The sequence below is a fragment of the Colletotrichum abscissum genome (genome assembly GCF_030869225.1).
Source record: "Colletotrichum abscissum strain IMI 504890 chromosome Unknown Scaffold_15.1, whole genome shotgun sequence".
NCBI lineage: Eukaryota > Fungi > Ascomycota > Sordariomycetes > Glomerellales > Glomerellaceae > Colletotrichum > Colletotrichum abscissum.
The window spans coordinates 500,177-519,617 of NW_026850043.1; the positions used below are offsets into that span (position 1 = coordinate 500,177).

The 19,441-nt window shown below is 51.6% G+C and overlaps 7 protein-coding genes across 7 annotated transcripts; 3 read left to right on the forward strand and 4 right to left on the reverse strand.

Moving 5' to 3' along the window:
* Window positions 1-366: 366 nt before the first annotated feature.
* CABS01_07123 (MGS207 protein) lies at window positions 367-1,768 on the reverse strand (the record flags this gene model as incomplete). Its single annotated transcript, XM_060540487.1, has 3 exons — window positions 367-1,154; window positions 1,234-1,516; window positions 1,616-1,768. 3 exons carry the CDS (start codon window positions 1,766-1,768, stop codon window positions 367-369), a joined length of 1,224 nt encoding a protein of 407 aa, XP_060403372.1.
* A 534-nt stretch (window positions 1,769-2,302) lies between these two features.
* On the forward strand, window positions 2,303-3,990 carry CABS01_07124 (fluconazole resistance protein; the record flags this gene model as incomplete). Its single annotated transcript, XM_060540488.1, has 5 exons — window positions 2,303-2,499; window positions 2,579-3,035; window positions 3,100-3,435; window positions 3,520-3,675; window positions 3,736-3,990. 5 exons carry the CDS (start codon window positions 2,303-2,305, stop codon window positions 3,988-3,990), a joined length of 1,401 nt encoding a protein of 466 aa, XP_060403373.1.
* Window positions 3,991-4,176: 186 nt separating this feature from the next.
* CABS01_07125 (biotin synthase) lies at window positions 4,177-5,482 on the reverse strand (the record flags this gene model as incomplete). Its single annotated transcript, XM_060540489.1, has 2 exons — window positions 4,177-5,094; window positions 5,156-5,482. The coding sequence occupies 2 exons, from the start codon at window positions 5,480-5,482 to the stop codon at window positions 4,177-4,179; spliced, it is 1,245 nt and encodes a 414-aa protein (XP_060403374.1).
* A 1,555-nt stretch (window positions 5,483-7,037) lies between these two features.
* On the reverse strand, window positions 7,038-7,988 carry CABS01_07126 (uncharacterized protein; the record flags this gene model as incomplete). The annotated part of the gene is made up of 1 exon (XM_060540490.1): window positions 7,038-7,988. The coding sequence occupies one exon, from the start codon at window positions 7,986-7,988 to the stop codon at window positions 7,038-7,040; it is 951 nt and encodes a 316-aa protein (XP_060403375.1).
* A 2,297-nt stretch (window positions 7,989-10,285) lies between these two features.
* CABS01_07127 (uncharacterized protein) lies at window positions 10,286-12,768 on the forward strand (the record flags this gene model as incomplete). The annotated part of the gene is made up of 4 exons (XM_060540491.1): window positions 10,286-10,445; window positions 10,502-10,762; window positions 10,819-11,393; window positions 12,577-12,768. The coding sequence occupies 4 exons, from the start codon at window positions 10,286-10,288 to the stop codon at window positions 12,766-12,768; spliced, it is 1,188 nt and encodes a 395-aa protein (XP_060403376.1).
* A 1,696-nt stretch (window positions 12,769-14,464) lies between these two features.
* On the forward strand, window positions 14,465-16,067 carry CABS01_07128 (protein phosphatase 2C; the record flags this gene model as incomplete). The annotated part of the gene is made up of 2 exons (XM_060540492.1): window positions 14,465-14,994; window positions 15,050-16,067. 2 exons carry the CDS (start codon window positions 14,465-14,467, stop codon window positions 16,065-16,067), a joined length of 1,548 nt encoding a protein of 515 aa, XP_060403377.1.
* A 570-nt stretch (window positions 16,068-16,637) lies between these two features.
* On the reverse strand, window positions 16,638-19,196 carry CABS01_07129 (uncharacterized protein; the record flags this gene model as incomplete). Its single annotated transcript, XM_060540493.1, has 3 exons — window positions 16,638-16,898; window positions 16,962-19,086; window positions 19,138-19,196. The coding sequence occupies 3 exons, from the start codon at window positions 19,194-19,196 to the stop codon at window positions 16,638-16,640; spliced, it is 2,445 nt and encodes an 814-aa protein (XP_060403378.1).
* Window positions 19,197-19,441: the final 245 nt, after the last annotated feature.

Consider the following 19,441-nt stretch of genomic DNA (forward strand, 5'->3'; position numbering starts at 1 on the left):
ACCTGGTCCCCTAAACCAAGTACGTACATTGTTGATTGATGTGCCTTGTTTCGCGCTATTTGAGACGGGCGGTGCAATGCTAAGAGACAGAGAGGGACAAGGTCCGGCAGTCGGGCTTGCTCACTTGAACTTAAACTTCAACGGGCGCACCTCCTCATATTGATTGAGCTTACCTCATCTCACTCTTCCTCAATCGTTCATCTCACTTCTCTCACTTCACTTCACTTAACTCACTCACCTCTCACTAGAAACACTCAGTCTTATCACCGCAATACTGTTCACACTCCTATTGTTATTTGACCACTAGCTACGACTTGCTTGCTCAACTGCTGACCAAAGGACGCAGAGCCTTGGGGGGAAACACAGTTAAGCAACACCAGTAAGCCCAAACGCAGCCTCGACACCAACACCATATCCTCCCCATCCGTTAAAGTCATTCACAAACACGTCGGCAGCTCGTTGATACAGTCCGCCTGAAGCCCCCCAAGTCTCTTCGACCACCTTCATACCTCTGACGACCTTCGGGAAGTGCACGTCAGTCATCCACTTGCTGTTCAATGAGTTGTTGAAAATTGTGTCCCATGCAGGTGTCTCGCCACCCTTTGACAGACCTTCTTCATCCCAGTCGAGGCCCGGTCGAAGCTGTGCGATGTAAACCATCATGGTATAGAGGCCGTATTGTCTCATCACCGAAACCTTCTGCTCATGCGACCAGAGTGGCAGAAGAATGCGCAAAGCATGTGCAAAAGTCAAAATGTGAGCCACGAAGAAATCGAACATGCCCTCCTCATTATTGCGCGTTTCCATGAAGAGCCCCGCTGCCATCTTGGCGCAGTCCCCGAGCTGTGAGTCTGGATCCTCGACGACCCACGCGTGCCAGTGTTCGATTACTTCAGATCTGAATCTGCCGAGGAGTGTGAAGAGATTCACGAACCCCGGGGAATCGACGTAGCCATCGAATCTCTTGTCGGCACGGATACGACCCAAAACTTCCTTGATGCTTTTGGTCTTGTAAGTTGACGTGTCTGGTGGAGGGTTATCCAGAATCTCGTGAGTCGGATCGTACTCCGTGCAACCCATACTCAAGGCTTCCGTGGCGACCTTTTCGTCATCAAACTCGTATGCGTATGCAAGATGAATGAAAGGGTGACCGACTGCGATGATGAAAAGTTAGTTAAAACCAGATGTATCACCGGAAGTGATGAGACACAGCCTAGAAAACGGAAGACTTACGCCCTCCAGAGAACCCGTTGATAATCGGTTCAGGTCCAGCCCAGACATAGTCTTCTACAACCTTTTCCCAGTCGCCGCCGTATTTCGCAACTTCACCGTCAAAGAATATGGCATAGGCCGCAGTGTATGGCTTCTGCCCAAGAAACTTCCTCCAGTTGAATTTGGTGACCTCTTCATGCGTGATTCGTTTGTCGTCAGATTCGACTAGATGAGGGGATTCGACGTCGAAAATATGCTGTAACTGGGAGTCTGTCGCGCCTAGAAGATAAGACGATCCAAGAGCCTACCACATGTGACGTGGTTGTATCAGCCTCCGTCCCAATGATTAAGTACCGAGACATGAGTGAATAGTGGCCGAACATCACGCACGAGGAATACTCACATGCGGCATATGGTTGTGTAGGATTAGTCGAGGGTCGCGAAGAATGGCGTGCTCATTGTGATTTCGATCCAGCAGCTTCTTAAGTTTCAAAGATGTGGGATCGCATAGCTCCGACAAACGGTGGGGAGGGACCTTCTCAAGCTTGATCGGCATGGTGACACCTTTGAAGTTGGGATACCTTGATTTGGGTTTGAATAATGAACAATAATGTGCCTGATATCAAAGATGGCTAGCATCTTCTGCTCGACTTTCAAGACAGTCATTTTATACTTGGTATATGTTCCGCTAGTATCCACAGCGGCAACGGCCCGGACAACTAGTCACCAGTTTCCAACATCCATCATCCGATTGGAGTCTCAGTATGGGGAATACGGCATCTGAATTATCCCCGCAATCAAAGAAGCGAATATGCTTAAGGGGTGGGATTCGGCGAACGGACATCACCACAACCGAGCTCTTCACTCCAGAGCCGGCGTCACTCCGGAAATCTTTAAAAGGTCCGAGACTCCGACGATGTGCTTCGGCACAACCAGGCCTCAAGGATGAGCCGAGAACGCCGTCAGCCAAATTCGTAACGTTATGTTAAGTCAGCTAGAGAGATCAGATCGTATCTCGATTCTTTCGAAAATCGGATAGGTTCCCCCATTCGTTCGTGAGTCTGATACACATGAGTCTAAGAAAGCAACTATGGGCGAACAGATGATTCCGCCCGGACAGGGCACCATCATGGTTCACAGTGACGCCATAGACGACAGCGATACTGCAATGGTGAATTCTTACTTGGTTGACTGGGATGGACCAAACGATCCAGAAAATCCGATGAACTGGTCAAAGTGCAAGAAGGCTCTATTCATCATGACGCTTGGGTACATCTCAACACTCAGGTATGGCTCATTTCTCAACCTAAGAAAGCAGAATCACACAACAAGACTGCATCAATACTAATAGAAATTGTTATTGCAGCCCCCTAGCATCATCAATTGCGGCACCGGGAATTGCTTCCATCAAGTCAGATTTCAACGTCACAGACACATACGTTGGGGCGTTCATGATTTCAGGATTTCTGATCGGCTACTGTTGTGGCCCGTTATTCATTGCACCGCTTTCAGAGATGTACGGTCGTTATGTTCTATACAACGCTGGTAGTCTCCTATTTCTCATTTTCAACGTTGCATGCTCCGTGGCACCCAACTCGGGTAGCATGATTGCGTTTCGCATCTTTGCTGGCATAGGCGGATCTACCCCGTTGACTCTTGGGGCTGCGTCGCTGGCAGACACAGTTCCGAGAGAAAAGAGAGGAGTTGCCATGATGGTCTGGACTCTTGGGCCGATGGTGGGCCCAACCATTGGGCCCATTGCAGGAGGCTATTTATCAAAAACGATAGGCTGGCGATGGTCTTTCCGAGCGGTGTCTGTTGCTGTGAGTTGATACTTTGGGCATAGCCGCTTTGTGTTCTTTAATCGCAGCTAACATGACTTTGAAGGCTGGAGTAGCTGCCCTCGGCACAGCATTCTGCATGCCCGAATCATACGCCCTGACCCTTCTGGAACGAAAGGCACGACGACTTCGCGTGCAGACCAGAAACCCACACCTCGAATCTGTTCTAGCAACCCACCGTAAGCCAAAAGACCTCTTCATGTTCTCCATTCTTCGACCGGCGAAGATGATGTTTCTCTCGCCCATTGTCTTCTGCCTTTCAGTTTATATGGCCATCCTCTACGGCTACCTCTACCTGCTTTTCACAACCTTCCCCCAGGTTTTCAAGCAGCAGTACGGATTCTCTCAAGGGTCAGCGGGGTTGGCGTACATCGGCATCGGTGTAGGCTCAGTGATCGGACTTCTATTTTCTGGTCTAGTGTCAGACAGGCTTGTGCTGAAGTTGTCACTCACAAATGGTGGGCAGTTTCAGCCGGAATATCGACTGCCGCCCATGCTTATGGGTGCTATCCTAGTCCCCATAGGACTGTTTTGGTATGGTTGGACTGCAGATAAACAGCTTCAATGGATGCTACCTATCATAGGAACAGCCATCCTAGGATGCGGGATTGTTATAGTCCTGGTAAGAGCCCGCACCTACCTATGCAACTGTGTCATCGGTACTGACGTGTGTATCTTGAAGATGTCGATCTCGACTTATCTGGTTGACGCATTTACGACATACGCTGCATCAGCCATGGCAGCCAGCACAGTCACCAGGTCATTGTTGGGCGCATTCTTGCCCCTGGCTGGTGACCGGTTGTATCAGAGCCTTGGGCTCGGATGGGGAAACTCGCTCCTCGGCTTCATTGCTTTCGTCATGATTCCAATCCCTTTAGTATTCTACAGATACGGTCAGGTCATCAGGCAAATGAAACTCTTCGAGACCGAGTTCTAGGTGGGAAGAACGCGCATACGGAAGCTTTTGAGTCGAACGACGGAAAGGGGGTAATGAGTCATGGAGCAATTAGCTAGAGAGTATGGACATCTCGTCAAAGGTCCTTGAGTCCTGAGGAACGGGTTTCAAAATCCCCCACATCAAGTCCATGATGGTGTAAAATCTTTATTCTTGTTGCTTTTATCTTCAGATCTCAATCTCGGCCATTGGAGCCGGCGACTTGTGGTGGCTCTTCATCGGTGTCAGACCCCAGCGGCCAAACATGGCATTATCCTCGTCCCAGCTGTTGCAGTCCGTCGTCAACATCTTTTCACCTGTGAAGATGGCGTTGGCTCCAGCCATGAAGCACATGGCCTGCTTCTCCTCCGACATGGTCTTCCTTCCGGCAGCAATACGGATAATGGTCGCCGGCATCAGAAGGCGGGCGGTCGCAATGGTCCGCAGCATGCTCGAGAACTGGATGGGCGTGCGGTCACCCAGCGGCGTACCCTTGATCGGCACAAGAGCGTTGACGGGGAAACTCTCGGGGTGGGAAGGGAGCGTGGAGACGGTGTGCAGCAGACCAACGCGGTCGTCGGATGACTCTCCGAGTCCGAGAATGCCACCCGAACACACGTTGATACCGGCGTCGCGGACGTGGCTCAGGGTCTTGAGGCGCTCGTCGTAGCTGCGAGTCGAGATGACGGACGGGTAGAACTCGCGGCTGGTGTCGACGTTGTGGTTGTAGGCAGTCAGTCCGGCCTCCTTGAGCTCCTTGGCCTGTTCCGAGTCAATCATGCCGAGGGTGACGCAGACCTCCATATCCATTGCCCGCACGCCCGTGACCATGGCCTTGATGTTCTTTAAGCTGTTCTTGCGGCCGCGCATATCGCGCCAAGCGGCGCCCATGCAAAAGCGCGTGCTACCGTTCTCCTTTGCAGTGCGGGCCGCGGCGAGGACAGACTCGACGCTCTCGACCTTCTTAGCCTTGAGGCCGGTGCCATCTTGGTATCGGGTTGACTGGGCGCAGTAGGAGCAGTCCTCGGTGCAGCCGCCGGTCTTGATGTTCATGAGCGTGCAGAGCTGGACTTCGGAAGGGTTGTGGAAGCGGCGGTGGATGGAGCCCTGGTGAATGATATTTCGTTAGCAATTCACGAGATGACGATGATGGTCTCGAGAAACGTACAGCTTGGAAAGCCAACTCCATCAGGGGTTGGTAGTAGATGGCAGAGATCTCCTCTCTTGTCCAGTCATGTCTAACAGTGGTTGCGCTGGCGGCCTTTTGCAGAATCTTCTTGGCCTCAATGGCACGCTGTGCGGCCTTCAGCTCGGCATCGTTGACCGGTGTTGGAGGCGGGGGAGCGGGTGCCACGCCGACAGCTTCGGCGACAGAGGACATGCATGCTCGGGATACAACCGGGAGCTGCTTATGGGTGAATTGTGAAGAGAGAGACGTTCGTCCAAGGCCTCGCAAGGCAGCGGTCCTGGCAACAGCCATTGCGTTGGCTTTCATATTTGTTTATTTGAGATGTCTGGTCCGAAGGTACCTTGGTGATGAAGGCGGATTTTGGCGCTCGGCAAGGGATGTTAGTCTGCAGGCTGGAGTCACCAATTGACTTTCTCAACGCCTCGAATGTAAGCTTAGGATCTAGTTGCCAGCGGACAGCAGGTATTCGTCAGTCCCTAGGTTGAACGAACAACAGATCTTGAAGAACGGCAAGGTAAGCTGTCAGACAGCTTCAGCACACGAAAGAATGAGGGGTGAGGGGTTTTGAAGCTTCAGGGTTCCCGCCTCACCACCTCGGGAATCGGTCGAGCAATAATAGCTCCCCTGTCCAACACGGTCCGGCCTGAAGCTGCTTCAGCAGCGCCATAAGCCATAACCGGCGGTTAGACACGCCTATGTGCGCATATCTGAGTCAACTTCAGAGCCAAGAGCCGGTGGGTTAACACTGCTGCATTGGCAAAGCTTCCCGCAGCTCTCGGCTAACCGGATGCGACCCCAGGATTCTTGGATTGGTGGAAAGCCTGGGTGGAGAGGTTGAGAGGGGACTTAGGGGAGCGAAGGGGGCACAGGGAAGAGGTCATCTCGAAAAGAAACGATACGATAGGGCGCGTTATCCCCCGCCGGGTGTAGCTACAGCGAGTGGAGCGTTACGCGCGAAGCGTTGACCTCCAGTCTGCTTCTCAGCATCCCCAACAAAACTCTCCGCGGAACGCGCGAGTATATTCCCGAGCCCCTTGGCAAAATGTTGTACTCCCACTGCAAGCTCGGAAGCTTCTGGAGAATCTCCATCTTCTGCAACGTGCACTGAGCCGTAAGCTCAACCTACAATGGTCATTAGAAGGCAGTGATGCTGTTCCCACAAGCTGACCGTTGGATACATTTGCTGGCTTCAAGATGGTTGTGGGAACGACTCCCGCAGTGACGAACCAAGACCCATCGAAACATTGCGGGCATTATTGGCATTCAGGGATCAAGCTACGGCACGCTAAAAGCGGGGGTTTCGCGCCAATCTTAGAAATCTGCTCATCAACGAGTGACCATTGAGGTGTTTCTTGTGACAGTTCTGAGGCCAGGATTGGGCTTGGGATCTGAGCAATGGTTGCATTTAAAATAGGAGCCTTCTCCTACCTTCCACCTTGAACGTTTTTACTTCAAAAGCGCGTCGGTCGAGCTGGCATTTTTGGGCGGGTGAAAGCAAGCCCGATGATCCTCCAATGAACAGAGCACACTTCTAAATATGTTTCTCAGGTATGGTTTGACTGTCGATCACATGCAAAGCTGAAAGATGATGAGTCAACCCATGACGTGCGCGTGGGGAATATCATGAAAGATTGAGGACTTGTAATCTCAACAACACATGATATTTCAATTTCAACAATGCGCTTAGAGCCGTTTCCTTTAAGGAATTAGACATTGCAATAGCCAGCTGATTGATAATGCCGTTCAAACTAATGGACAACATAACATGCACTTTGAACACCAACCAGAATGCCTCAAGCAAGGATACTGTAGAGTTGACTTTCCATCTCATTGAGTTGCGTCTTTCAACTCTGCAGTGGAACTATTCATACAGAGTGCCGCTCGTGTACTTGAGACCCGTATCACAAGCCACCGTGACAACCACTTTGCCAGGGCCAAGTTCCTTAGCCAAGGATAGAGCTCCAACAACATTAAGTCCTGTTGAAGTTCCCGTCAAAAGTCCCTCTTCCTTTGCAAGTCTACGGCACATGGCCCGCGCCTCATCCTCCGGATACGCTCGTGCTTCGTCGTATAAGGTGTCGTCAAGCAATGGGGGAACAAATCCGGGGCTGATACCTTCAATTCCATGGACACCTCCGTGTCCCTTGGCAACAACAGGCGATGATGCAGGCTCAAGCGTGATAATCTTTGTATCGGCACGCACACCTTTAAGCACCTTTGCAACTCCCATCACCATGCCAGCGCCGCCAATGGCACCGCAGAAGGCATCAATTCCTTGTGGAAACTGCTGGACCAATTCGTCTCCAAGAGTCTTGTAACCCGCCATACAGTCCTTGTTCTTGAACTGGTCTGCGGCGTAGTACCCCTCGTTTTCTTCGACGATTGTCTTCGCCTTCTTGACCATAGACGGAAACAAATCTGGCGTAATCTTTCCGGTGGGACTGTGGACGATATCGACAAAAGCCCCGAAAGCAGCCATCGTGCGCAATTTCTCTTTGGCGAAGACATCCGAGCAGACGGCATGGAACCCGTACCCCTTCAAGGTGCATACAAAGGCCAGAGAAGACCCCGTGCTACCGCCGGTGGCTTCGACTATAGTCGAGCCTGGCTTCAAGTCTCCTCGGCGCTCTGCCTCTTCAACTATGGCTCTGGCCAGGCGATCTTTGTAGGAGCCCGTGGGGTTGAGAGACTCAAGCTTCAAATACACGTCGGCGCTACCTTCCGGTACAACACTACGCAGTCGTACGCATGGTGTGTTGCCGATGGCATCTAGGGCTGAGTGAACAGGTGGGGGAGCGGATATCGCAGTCATGTTGAGTTGCGATATTGCTCAGTTCCTTTGACTGAGAATTAGTATCAATGTGGTAAAGTATGACATAAGTAAAGTTGTCTAAGTCACCCTAACTCACTTGTCGAATGCTATTAGAGATCGTCTATCGGGTATAAAAGTATGCGTCATTGGCATCGTTGTCAAGCCCAGTATTCCCTCATACTAACCTTATATAATCAACCAGGCACTCTGGGGATTGTGGGGGCGGGCTTCGACTGGCCAGTGAGCACCCGCGCCCTTCTGACCCAGTCCCGTCAGATTGCTGTCGAACAAAGGCGTAAAGCCAGCGGACATCCTCGAGGCGCAACAGCAAGCGGCGCGAATACTCACATAAGCTATTAATTAGAAGCATGTCCGATGAGGATCGGGACCCTGTGTTCAGAGAGAAAATTGCAGCAATCAAGCAAGGCTGGCGGCCATACCAATTGCTTACCTAACTTCTTATGTTCTTTCATCTGACTTCAGACCGAAACTGAAGTACGGATAGTCCACTGCCAGTTAGCCAGCCAGAGCTTCCGAGTCGCTGACTACAACTTTGCGGGGACTGTTGAGGTGTTGCAGATGCTCTTAAACTTCCTTTCACGTGCTGGATGTGGAACATGGGCTGGCCGTAGCCCCATATTTCGGCGTCAGACTACAGAATAACTAAAGCACGGAGATATTCCTTATTTTTTGACAATTGATTATCATTCTTATGGCAAAAGAAAGTTCCTATCGTGATAACCTCAACTATCCAAAAACCGTATCATCCGTCGTTCACTCTTGGTTATAGGATTATTTGAATTGGCAGTGATTTATGTTGAAGTTTTGCATGCTTAGAAGCCATCATAGCAGAACCCCAGCCACACGTGCCAGATGGCAAATTAACCAGCACCGCCTTCAGAATCTCTGAAAAGCATCTCTGAGTATGGAATAACGATGACTGTGTTCTAATCATGGCACCGCGCTCCAGCTTCCACGGACCCGTCGACAACACAACACTGAATTTCGGGTCCGGGCCGTCCCCCGCGGCCGGATCCTTGAGCAACGTGCAATCAACGTATGGTTCGTTAAAGGCAGCTCTTTTGCGAAGAGCTGATACGGCTAAGGATTAGAAACGACACTAACCGTGGACGCATGGGCGCCGTGTTCTCAGTACTCGCCAGCGTTATCATACGAGAGCGAGCCCAGGTGGGAAGGAATCAAGGATTCGTTCCATCATGACTGACTCGCGGGTTCCGTATTGCCGTGAACCCCTTGAAGCGCGATTAGCCACCCACACCAACGTAGGACGCACGGTACGGTAGTACACAGAGGCTGGCAGACATGAGCTGTGAGTACCGGCATGGATCTGGGGTAGACAAACGGTCAATAGAGTGCGCCCCTGTTTCGGGCGTCTCAGACACCAGTCCACCGGAAGGAGTGGCTTTGCATCAGCAGCGCAGCATCCATCAAGCATTGCAACGCCACGCAGGGGACTTCCATCTTGCCTCGCAATCAGGCCTCGGATCTACAGAAAATGGCAGGGGACCCCAAAGCTTATTAGACGCTAAATCCCCGAGGCCACGAAAGAGCATTGGGCATTGCGACATACTGATAGCATTGTGCATTTTGATTGACTGAGGGGGACATTGTCTGGGAGATAGCCAATGGACACATACAGGGGAGATGAACTAGTGGCGTTTTCCTTTCATCTGACGGCCATCTGACGCTGCCATATCAATTCCTCACTGGTTCTACTCACGCGCTATCTTTTCTTCTTTCTATCCCTTACCCGGTGGGCGCGTTATCTTTTAACGGACTGTCGCCCCATGAGCAACGGGCACTAAGCCACAATACGAGAACGCCCAAAATGCGCATACCTCCCACATCGAATCTAATGTGAACGGTGAAACGGTATGGCGATGCAGTGACCGAGATTAGGTAAAGATTGATTGCGCTCATCCAACGTTGTGCCTGATCAATGCTAACGAATCGGCAGCTATTATTTCGCCAGTATTATAAGCCAGAAGTCTTCCTTCTGTCGAATAATACTCGCAGATCGAGGCACGCACCAAGATCTGGAGACGTGTACTCGTGCAGAATGAGACAGTCTTAGCAAAGCCATGTCACAAATCTCGAATTCTTGCACAAGCGTTAGTTGCTCTTTTCGCTCATATTTGTAGATTTTTGTTTAACATTTGTTTTCAACTAATCAGGACTGGAATCCTCCAAGTAGCCAACGGCTTTCGGGCCTGGTATCATTACCTAAAACTACCGAACGTTCACGAATCCCATTGTCCAGTTGATTTTGCTGCGACATGGCTTCAGCAAAGGTGGACTTGGCAGTCGCAATACCCACCTTCATCGGATCTGTCTTGTCGGCCCTTTTTACATTTGCCGTCCTAATTTTGCATTTTATTTCTCCTCCGAGACGCCGGCATGTCCGCCATGCGCTCATTGTTAATCTTCTACTATCCGGTATGTTGAACAACAAGAAGCAATGGATCAAGTTATGTCTAACAGTGTGTCTTTAGACTTTGTCGACATGGTGAACAATACTGTAACTGGTATCATATTACTGAGGGATGGCCCTCTTGACCAAGCACTTCCTGCCGGAGGATGTACCATGAATGCGTGGGTGGGCCAGCTTACAGTTCAAACGACGGATTTCAATATCTTGTTCATCTCGATAACGGTCCTTCTCACTGTAAACAAGAATCATCTGCTGCAAGATTCTTCACTACGACGAATCCTTGTTGTATGTCTCTGTGCATGGATACCGGGCATTATCACTAGTAGGTCATTCACTGCTCCATGTTCAGAAAATTGCACATTTTGACGCTCGAACTAGGCTTCACTGCCCTTGGATTGCATATATATGGCCCAGTGGGTGGGAATTGGTGCTGGATTCAGAAGAAGTATCCCGTTTACCGTTGGGCATTATCCTTTGGGTGGCGCCTCTTGATATTCTTCTTGACAGTCGGCATCTATACAGCCATTTACATCAAACTGAGACGATTATTCGGCCGCTTCCGGTTTTCGGAAAATTCTATCGAAGCTATCACCACAGGCAGGAGCCGCCGCACACAAACTATACCATCATCCGGCGAAGATCAGAAACCTCCCACGGAGCAGTATATCATGAAGACGACGTCGTTCACCGTTTCACACGACCAGGAGGACAATCGAGGCTTGGCTAGCGATTCGTCATCAACAGCACCGATCAACGACCGGAACGATCAGACCGACGACCTGAACTTTGCGTCATCACACAACGCAGCTATTGGAGGAGATCATACCGCAGGCTTGGGAGAACCGGACGTGTGTACCGACCCGCCAAAGCTCCCACCACCACCAAACCTGCGGCGTATGCTGTTATTGAACGGTTACCCGATCGGCTATCTCATTCTCTGGACACCTGGGATTGTAAATCGATTGATTGAGATACAGGGCCGCACTTCGCCAAATTGGCTCATTGGTCTGCTAGCGTCTTCACAGTATATTGGCTTAGTACACGCTGTCACGTATGGCTACAACGAGCAGATCGGGCGTACTATCCGATCTTGGACCAATTTCCGGCGGAAAACCCATAGGCTCGGAGAATAGGAGGTTCGAGAATCACAAATGACCCGACACGAATCCCAACCGCATTTCGACAGCCTTCGGCGACATAGCGAGCGATTTACTTGGCACTTGTCAGGCATAATTTTCCCTTACTCAGGTGAAGGACGTCTAATTTTATTTAATATCAAGTGTAAAAACAACTTTTTAGATTCAGCCTTGTTCAAACATGTTTCGTGCGTGCTGTGCGAGTTGTACATGATAATCTGATATTCTTGCGGTCTACTTTTCTACACTCTGGCTTGTCAAGCCGGGTGGCCGTGTTGCTTAGCAGGTTGATAGCCAGGACTAAGCAGACTGAGCATGTTCAGCTTGCAGATTCGGCCAATAATTACGAACCAGACTCATGCTAGCTAGCGTTTGGCGCTTTTGCCTATGCGAATCACTCTAGACTCTGGAGTTGGATCTTTCAGACGGTACGCCTCACCGCCAGGTGTAGAGCATCAGCAAATGCGCCGACAGGGAGGGAAAGAAACCGAGCTTGGCGAGGCGACTTGAAAATGGTTGCCTGCAGGTCACCAACAGAAACAGGAGCATACTGAATATCTGAGCACTTCGTCACTAAAAACTTGGGCACCCACAGAAATATCGAGGCACAGAGCTTACCGGTCGATGCCCTCAAGCCATAGACAACTTTTAAGGGTGCATCTTAGACAGAACACTACCCCTTTCACCCCAACTTGTGACAGCGCAAGACTATCATAACTTCTCCGCATACCTCTCCATGCTTACCTAGGTAGCTAACAGTACTTCGGTTTCCATGACCTCTTGAAGCTCAACGTCAGGCACCTCAAAATGTCGCTAAACATTCCGCAATCCGAAGGGTATTTCAATTATTCAGCTCTGCCACAAAGCTCGATCTGACTTGTGTAGATCGAAAGTGTATCATCGTCATCTCGCCAAGCGGCAGACGATTTAAACAAGGGCGTCTAAATTTCGCTCCACGACTACCCGATTTCATCGCACCCGTACTATCACTCCGTCATAGGGCTGGGGAGAAGCAGAATATCTTTGTGAGAACGAAAAGCCACAAGTTTTCACACCTGTGGAGTCTGTGGCGCCCGAACATGAGATCCAGACCGATAACATACTCGTCGCCAAGAGAATACAGTACGATCACATCAACCAGATTAGCACCGCTGGATATGTCATGATGGAAGAGAACATTGATACAGATTAGGACTTCAGAAGATGCATATTTGAACTCCTCAACTTCATATACGGAATTTAAGATGGGTGTAGAGCAGAAGTCACAAGGGTCAGTGAATCTTTATCGTGACTGGGCTTTTCTTTCCCTTTCCTTTCCATTCCTTTTTTTTTTCTTTTTGGTAAAAAGACCATACATTTATTTATCGACTTCCTGGCTCTATGTTGTGCAAGAGAAGAGGAAGAAGACGAGCTGAGTTCATCAGTAGAACAACGTGTAGAGATACCTTTTACATGTATCCTCAATTGCAGGGCTCTTCTTCAACATATACTGAGCTTCAGATTCCGTCTGATACACGATTCCCCAGTAGCACAAGATGCCAGACAAAGTGCTTCTGATTCCAATCTCAAGCAATACATGAGCTTATCGACCAGGTTCTCGAAACGATAACCTGCGAGTCGACTGTTTCTTCCTGATGCGAGAAACTCACGACCAAGATACCATAACGTACAGGACAAATTTGCGAGTAGAGAGCAGCGTCAAGAGGCTTTCTATATCGGTTATATGGTGGACTCCATCCAAGACCTCATGGTAACGGCTGGGGAGGCTAGCACCAGATCTGAATTGGTCGACCTACAAAGAAACCACCCTAAGACTTCGCACAACCTACAGAGGTCGATTAGAGCAATATTTGCGCTGAATTTTGTTGCTCGACTAAATTCGTTTACGGACTTACGTGGCCGCGCGGACCCGTCGAATCTGTATTGGAGTCAAATCCCCGAGTGGAAAAGATGAAGATTGGATCCTACACGGCTTGGATTTGCCAGAGAGTTTCAGGCCGGTAAATTCCGATCCGGACACATTCGAGTTTCTGGGTATTGCCATCGTATCAAATATGGTTGCTGACGTTGTGGGAATGGGGGAAAGTTCAATTATGTGCATCGGTATTAGAGGAGGACAATACACATCAAGGGACCACGTTCAGATATTATATTCCGAGCCAACAGCAGGAGAAAATTGCATGATAACAAGTCTCAAAATGATATTGGAGGCTCAAAGAAGTGATTACTATTGAGTAAAATTACATGGGGCGGTTGGCTACCTATCAGCATCCTGGGAGGTTGCTCTCGTGATGCTTCACAGCCTACATCACACCAACCAACCATGGATCGGGTTCACTCCGTTTGTGAGTCACACAGATGGCCAGACTAAGCGGAAATAAGAAGCTGTGTAAGATGTATGAATCCTTCGACCCGTCACTCCGTTTCCCCCCTCCCGAGTTCCTGGTTTTGTTCAATGAGGCAGTGAGGCTGAGTCTCAGATGCAATTTGCTCGTTGTTGGTGCTGTTGGTGCCGTGTGGTCCGTGCCGCAGAGGGAAAATGGGCGAAACGAGAATGGGAAAGAGCCAGGGGATGGAAGAAAGTACGCACGCGACCACCTGCCACAGCAACGGGAATCACCGCAGCTTACTCCGTCTCACCTCATCAAAGTCTCACTCATCTCTCAATCTCATTCTCACTCTCACTTTCACGTTCACTTTCACTCTCACACTCTTGTTCACTTCATCACTCAAAAGCTCGTCTCAAAACAACTAGAGCGGCTCCTGTTTCCCTGATTCATCAACATCATTCTTCCATCCACCTACAAAAGGAGAGCCGCAACCGCACCCAGATGATTGAGGGATCGCCAAGCTAAACCACCCACACCAACCAAGCATTCAAAAGGTCCATGATGCTGCAGCGTGCATATCGCCCCAATGCCGGGGCCTACCTACGGTTCCACGCCCCCGCGCGTACCATCCGCTCTTCGGCTCCGCGTTGGACGCGTCCAAACTCGAGTAGCACCGGCCCGTCACCAAGTTCCTCCTCCAACTTACCAAAGTACGCACTCGGAGCTGCTAGCGTCGCCGCCGGCTGGTTCATCGCCGATGTGGTGCGAGATCGCGGAAATGGCAACGGCAAGCCCACTGGCATCCCTTCGAGCCTGGAGCCTGGCACTCTTCCCAGCCTGGGATCCGGACCCGTTGACTTGGATGCCCTGGCCAAGACACCGGTTGATGGCGGCAGCTTCGAGACTGCGGATGCGAAGCTCCGTGAGGATGTCTTTGTGGGATCTTTCACTGCTGAGGGCAAGCACACTCATGTCCACGCCGCGAGAGTCGCGAGCAACCACCCTGTCGAGGACGTCATGACATTCTCCCTTGGCCCGGGTGTTGGAAAATCAGAGACATTGTACAACGGCGTCTATGATGGTCATGCGTGAGTCTCAATGTCATCTTCGCCTCTCAGATGCTTCTAGTACTAACCGAAACAGTGGATGGGCAACCTCGTTACTGCTCAAGAGCGCCCTCATCCCCGCCGTGTCCTCCTCCATCGCCCAACTCAGCCGTGGCACCGAAGACGCAGCAGTCGAAATAGCCATCGTCAAGGCCTTCACCAACCTCGACGACCTCATCACATCCAATGCCCAAAAGGCCATAGCCGGCCTGAAAACCGGCGCCGTCGAGCCCGCCGACCCCAAGGTCATCGCCGCCATCGCCCCCGCCATCGCAGGCTCATGTGCCCTCCTCTCCATCTTCGACCCAGCCACTTCGACCCTTCGCGTCGCCTGTACCGGTGACTCCCGCGCCGTCCTGGGCTCCATCGCTCCCGGCGCGACCTCGTACTCGGCGCGCGCCCTCTCCAAGGACCAGACGGGCCACAACAAGGATGAGTTTGACCGCATCGCCAAGGAGCACCCGGGCGAGGAGGCGGAAATGATCGACACCAAGAGCGGCCGCCTCTTCGGCATCGCCATCACCCGTGCATTTGGCGACCACCGCTGGAAGTGGACTGCGGACGCCATCAAGGAAGCCCAGAACGACTTTTTCGGCACCGGTGTGCGGCCCAAGTACCTCACGCCGCCGTACATGACCGCCGCCCCCGTCGTGACCACTGTGACGGAGATCAAGGGCCCCGACTTTGTCATCCTCGCTTCAGACGGCCTGTGGGACCACATTTCGTCCGAACACGCGGTGGAATGCGTGTCGCGCTGGATCACGGCCAAGAAGGCCGGCGAGAAGACGCCTCGAGACAAGCTCGCCGTGACTCCGGGCGTCAAGAGCGAGTTCGACATGTCTGCGGGCTGGGCGAACTGGTACGCCAAGCCTGAGCACTTTGTCGTCGAGGATCTCGACAACGCGGCTGTACATCTGATCAAGAACGCGCTGGGCGGTACGCGCAGGTCCCTCTTCACCGGCGTCACGCTCGCATACCCGCCGTTGGCTAGGAACGTCAGGGATGATGTTACAGTTCAGGTCATCTTCTTCCAGGACCCGGCCAAGGAGGCTTGATGATTTTGGGTTGCCTGCAAACATGCAGAGCGATTGAACATTTCCTCATCTTCCCGACTTCAGGGCACGGCGTTAGGTTTCTTGAGATTCAGGGGCGTTTCTTTAACAGCTCAAATGCCGTGCCATGGCCCATGACTCCGACGAGTCCATGATGTAGAGCGCATCATCGTCACCCAACAGCAACATCACATTTCATGATAGCAAAAACACGTAGAAAACTGATAAACCCCCGAAAAACAATACAATAACACTATCCATGGCAAAAGAAAGATCCCAGATCCCCAGTGTCAGCCCGCCAAATCCCTGTGTCCAAGTATGCAACTTTGAGCACCTGTCGGCAGAATGACAATGGCAGCATCAACTCACTCACATATCTACTGATGTCACAGCAGTAACAATTACTTCAACCGGTAGATTGACGGGAAAGGAAACTATAGAATGACTACCTCAAAAACTGTGCCCCGTATATCTGCCCTGAAGACTGCATTTCTCTTTCTCATCGGCCGGGGCAAGAAACATGGAAACGCCTAGACGCCGCATCTTTATCCGTCACTCAACAATTCAAACCCCTCAAATGAGGAGGAAATCATCATCAAAAAACTCCAAAGGCAACGCCCTAGCAATGCCAGCCTGTGGGGGCTTCTGGCAGTCGCAATTCTTGCAGTTCTTGCCATTCTTGCAGCAGTTCATAGGCTCCGTGATGACGAACTCTTCCGTGGGGTCTAGCGCATCCTCATGGCTGACAAAGTCAAAGGCCTGGACATCGTCTTCCTTCTTGAGCCTATACACTATGCCTTGACTTGGGTTCGCGCCGGGGCTGGACCAATTGTGCTGTGATTATCTGGTGTTAGCGAGGGATTAATGACAAGGCGAACCGATGCGATTTGTACTTACAGGGTCAATCACAGGAGATAGGGGAGAGCTCAGCGAGAATGGAGGAATCTCACGATCGTCCTCAACCTCTGGTGCCTTTGACACCTCACCCGACTTGGCCACAGTCTCGGGCTCGTGACGAATCTCCACTGAAACGGCGTCCCGGTCGATTTGCTCCTCCGCTCTGGCCGCGGTAGCAGAGATACGACCCAACTCCTCCGAGATGGAATGGATGCTCTTCGTCGCCGAGAGCTGCCAGTTCTTGATCATCTCAATCATATCGGCATACCCCTGCTCGGGGTTGTAAACAGGCTTAGACGAGACGTCAGAAGCCTCAATCTGCTGCTTCTTGGCTTCATACTCTGCCTGCCGCTTCAGCTGGACCCGCTTCTGCTCCTCTCGCTTCTGTCTCTCCTTGAACTCGTACTCTTGTCGCTGCTTCTGCATGAGCTCGGCCTCACGCTGTCTGACTCCACTCTGCAGCGCTTCGAGCTCCTGCTTGCTCTTGAGCAGAGCTTCATGGCGCTGCTGCTGCTTGAGCCGAAGTTCTTGTGATGCTTTCTTCCTGCGCTCGAGGTCTTGTTCCTGCTGCTGCTGCTGCTGCTGCTGCTTTTGTTGAAGCTGATACTCCTCTAGTTGCTTCATCTGGCGCTGGTACTTTTCTCTCTGCCTCTGCTTGGCTTGCTCTTCCTGACGGTGCAGCTCTGCCTGCTTCTGCTGCAGCTTCTGCCTCTCCTCCTCTTGCCACTTCTCGTTCTCGTGGTTGCATTCTTGCGCGTTCTTCAACAGCAACTCGACGTAATCTTGCTGCTGTTGCTTTAGCTTGAGCTTGTGCTCTTCTTGCTCTTGCTGCTGCTTCTGCTTGACCTGGAACTCCTGACGCTGCTTCATCTCGAGCTGATGCTTCTCCAGCTGTCTCTGCTTGGCAAAGTCCTCTTGCCGTTGCAGTTCTTCCTGCCTCTGCTTCTGCTCAAGCTCGTACTGTTGCTGCTGCTTCATCTGGACCTCTCGCTCCAGGTGCCTGGTGATGCGCTCTTCCATTCGACTCCGTCTGCGCGCTCGCGCTTCGTCGTGCTCCAGCTTAAGCTGGTACTCTCGCTGTTGCTGCTGTTGCTGCTGTTGCTGCTGCTGCTGCTGCTCAAACTCTTGTCGCTGCAGCTCTTTCCGTCTCAGCGCCTCCTTCTTCAACTCCTCTTCTTCTTGCGCCTTCTTCGCGAGGAGCTTCTGCTGCTGTAATCGCTGACGAGCAGTCTCCGCTGCCTGTCGGAAATGCTCTTGACTGTTCAACGCGAACGCAGCTCCCTCGCGCTGCATATCTACGACTGGCTGTTTCGAATTAGATTCCTTCTGGCGATAGTAATCTGTCATCTGGAACAATACCTCCCCCATTACCTTACGCTTCTCGGCTTCGGTCTGCTCGGTAACCGGGTTGCGCGGGAGAGTCCGGCCGCCGGCCGCGACGAAAGGTTCCGGTCTTTGATTCTCCTGCTGAGGAGGAGGAGGAGGAGGAGGAGGCGGGCCATGGCTTACCCGAGTCCCAGGGGTGCCCCTCTGGGCCTGTCCTGGCGCAACGGGAAGGTCCTGTATCATGGTCTCAAGGACAGACCGATGGAAAGGACCAACAGTAATTGGGGAGCCCGTCTCCACCCCGTCAACTTTGATCCTACAGTACGATTGGTGGGCCCTCACTGCTTCCTTGGGAGGCTCCATCTTCAGTCCTGTATCCCCATCCATCCAAACTATGACCGGCTCACGCCGGTCAGAAGTAGAGCCGGGCCGCGTCTGACCCTCGGCCTCGGCCTCCCGCTCAGCCGAAGCTCGCTCCATATCCTGCAACAGCTCGAAAGTCTTGTCTGCACACTTGACCTTCTTCTTGCCGTGGGGATGATCATGTCTGAAGACAGAATGAAGACCCGCATCGGGACCGTAGGGACACTGCGAGGGATCTTTGCAGATGATATCGTCCGCGCGCACAGAGTACGATGCATCTGAGCTGCGCGTGGGGCGGGCTGCCGATCGATGCAAATTACTACTTCTCTTGCCGGAGGGAAAGGGCGCATCGGGGGCGATATTTGCTCGAACCAATGCCGGTGGCGCGGGTGATTGATTAGAGCGCGTCGACGATGCCATGTTAATGCTTCTCTTACTTGATGTACCAGTTAGTAACGTATGATCATCAGACGAGGCAGTGACTGACCTCAGGGGCCTGATCTCCGGGTCCTGGCCCTCTCGTTTGAACGGGAGTGATAATGACATTGCGAGTGAGCTGAAAGCCTTGGTGAAGAAGGATATGCTTGAGGGATTCGATTCTGGGTTCTGGGCAAAGTTTTCAGGAGGAGAAAACTTCGGTGTGTGGCAGAAATATCAAGGGCAATATGAATACTGACAAAAAAGCTTACCACTGGTGCCTACCTTAGGTTCCATTCATTAAAGTTGCTCTGTGTATCATGTATGGCCTCTTTAAGCATCCTTCCACAATACTCACCACGTTGGGGTCAACG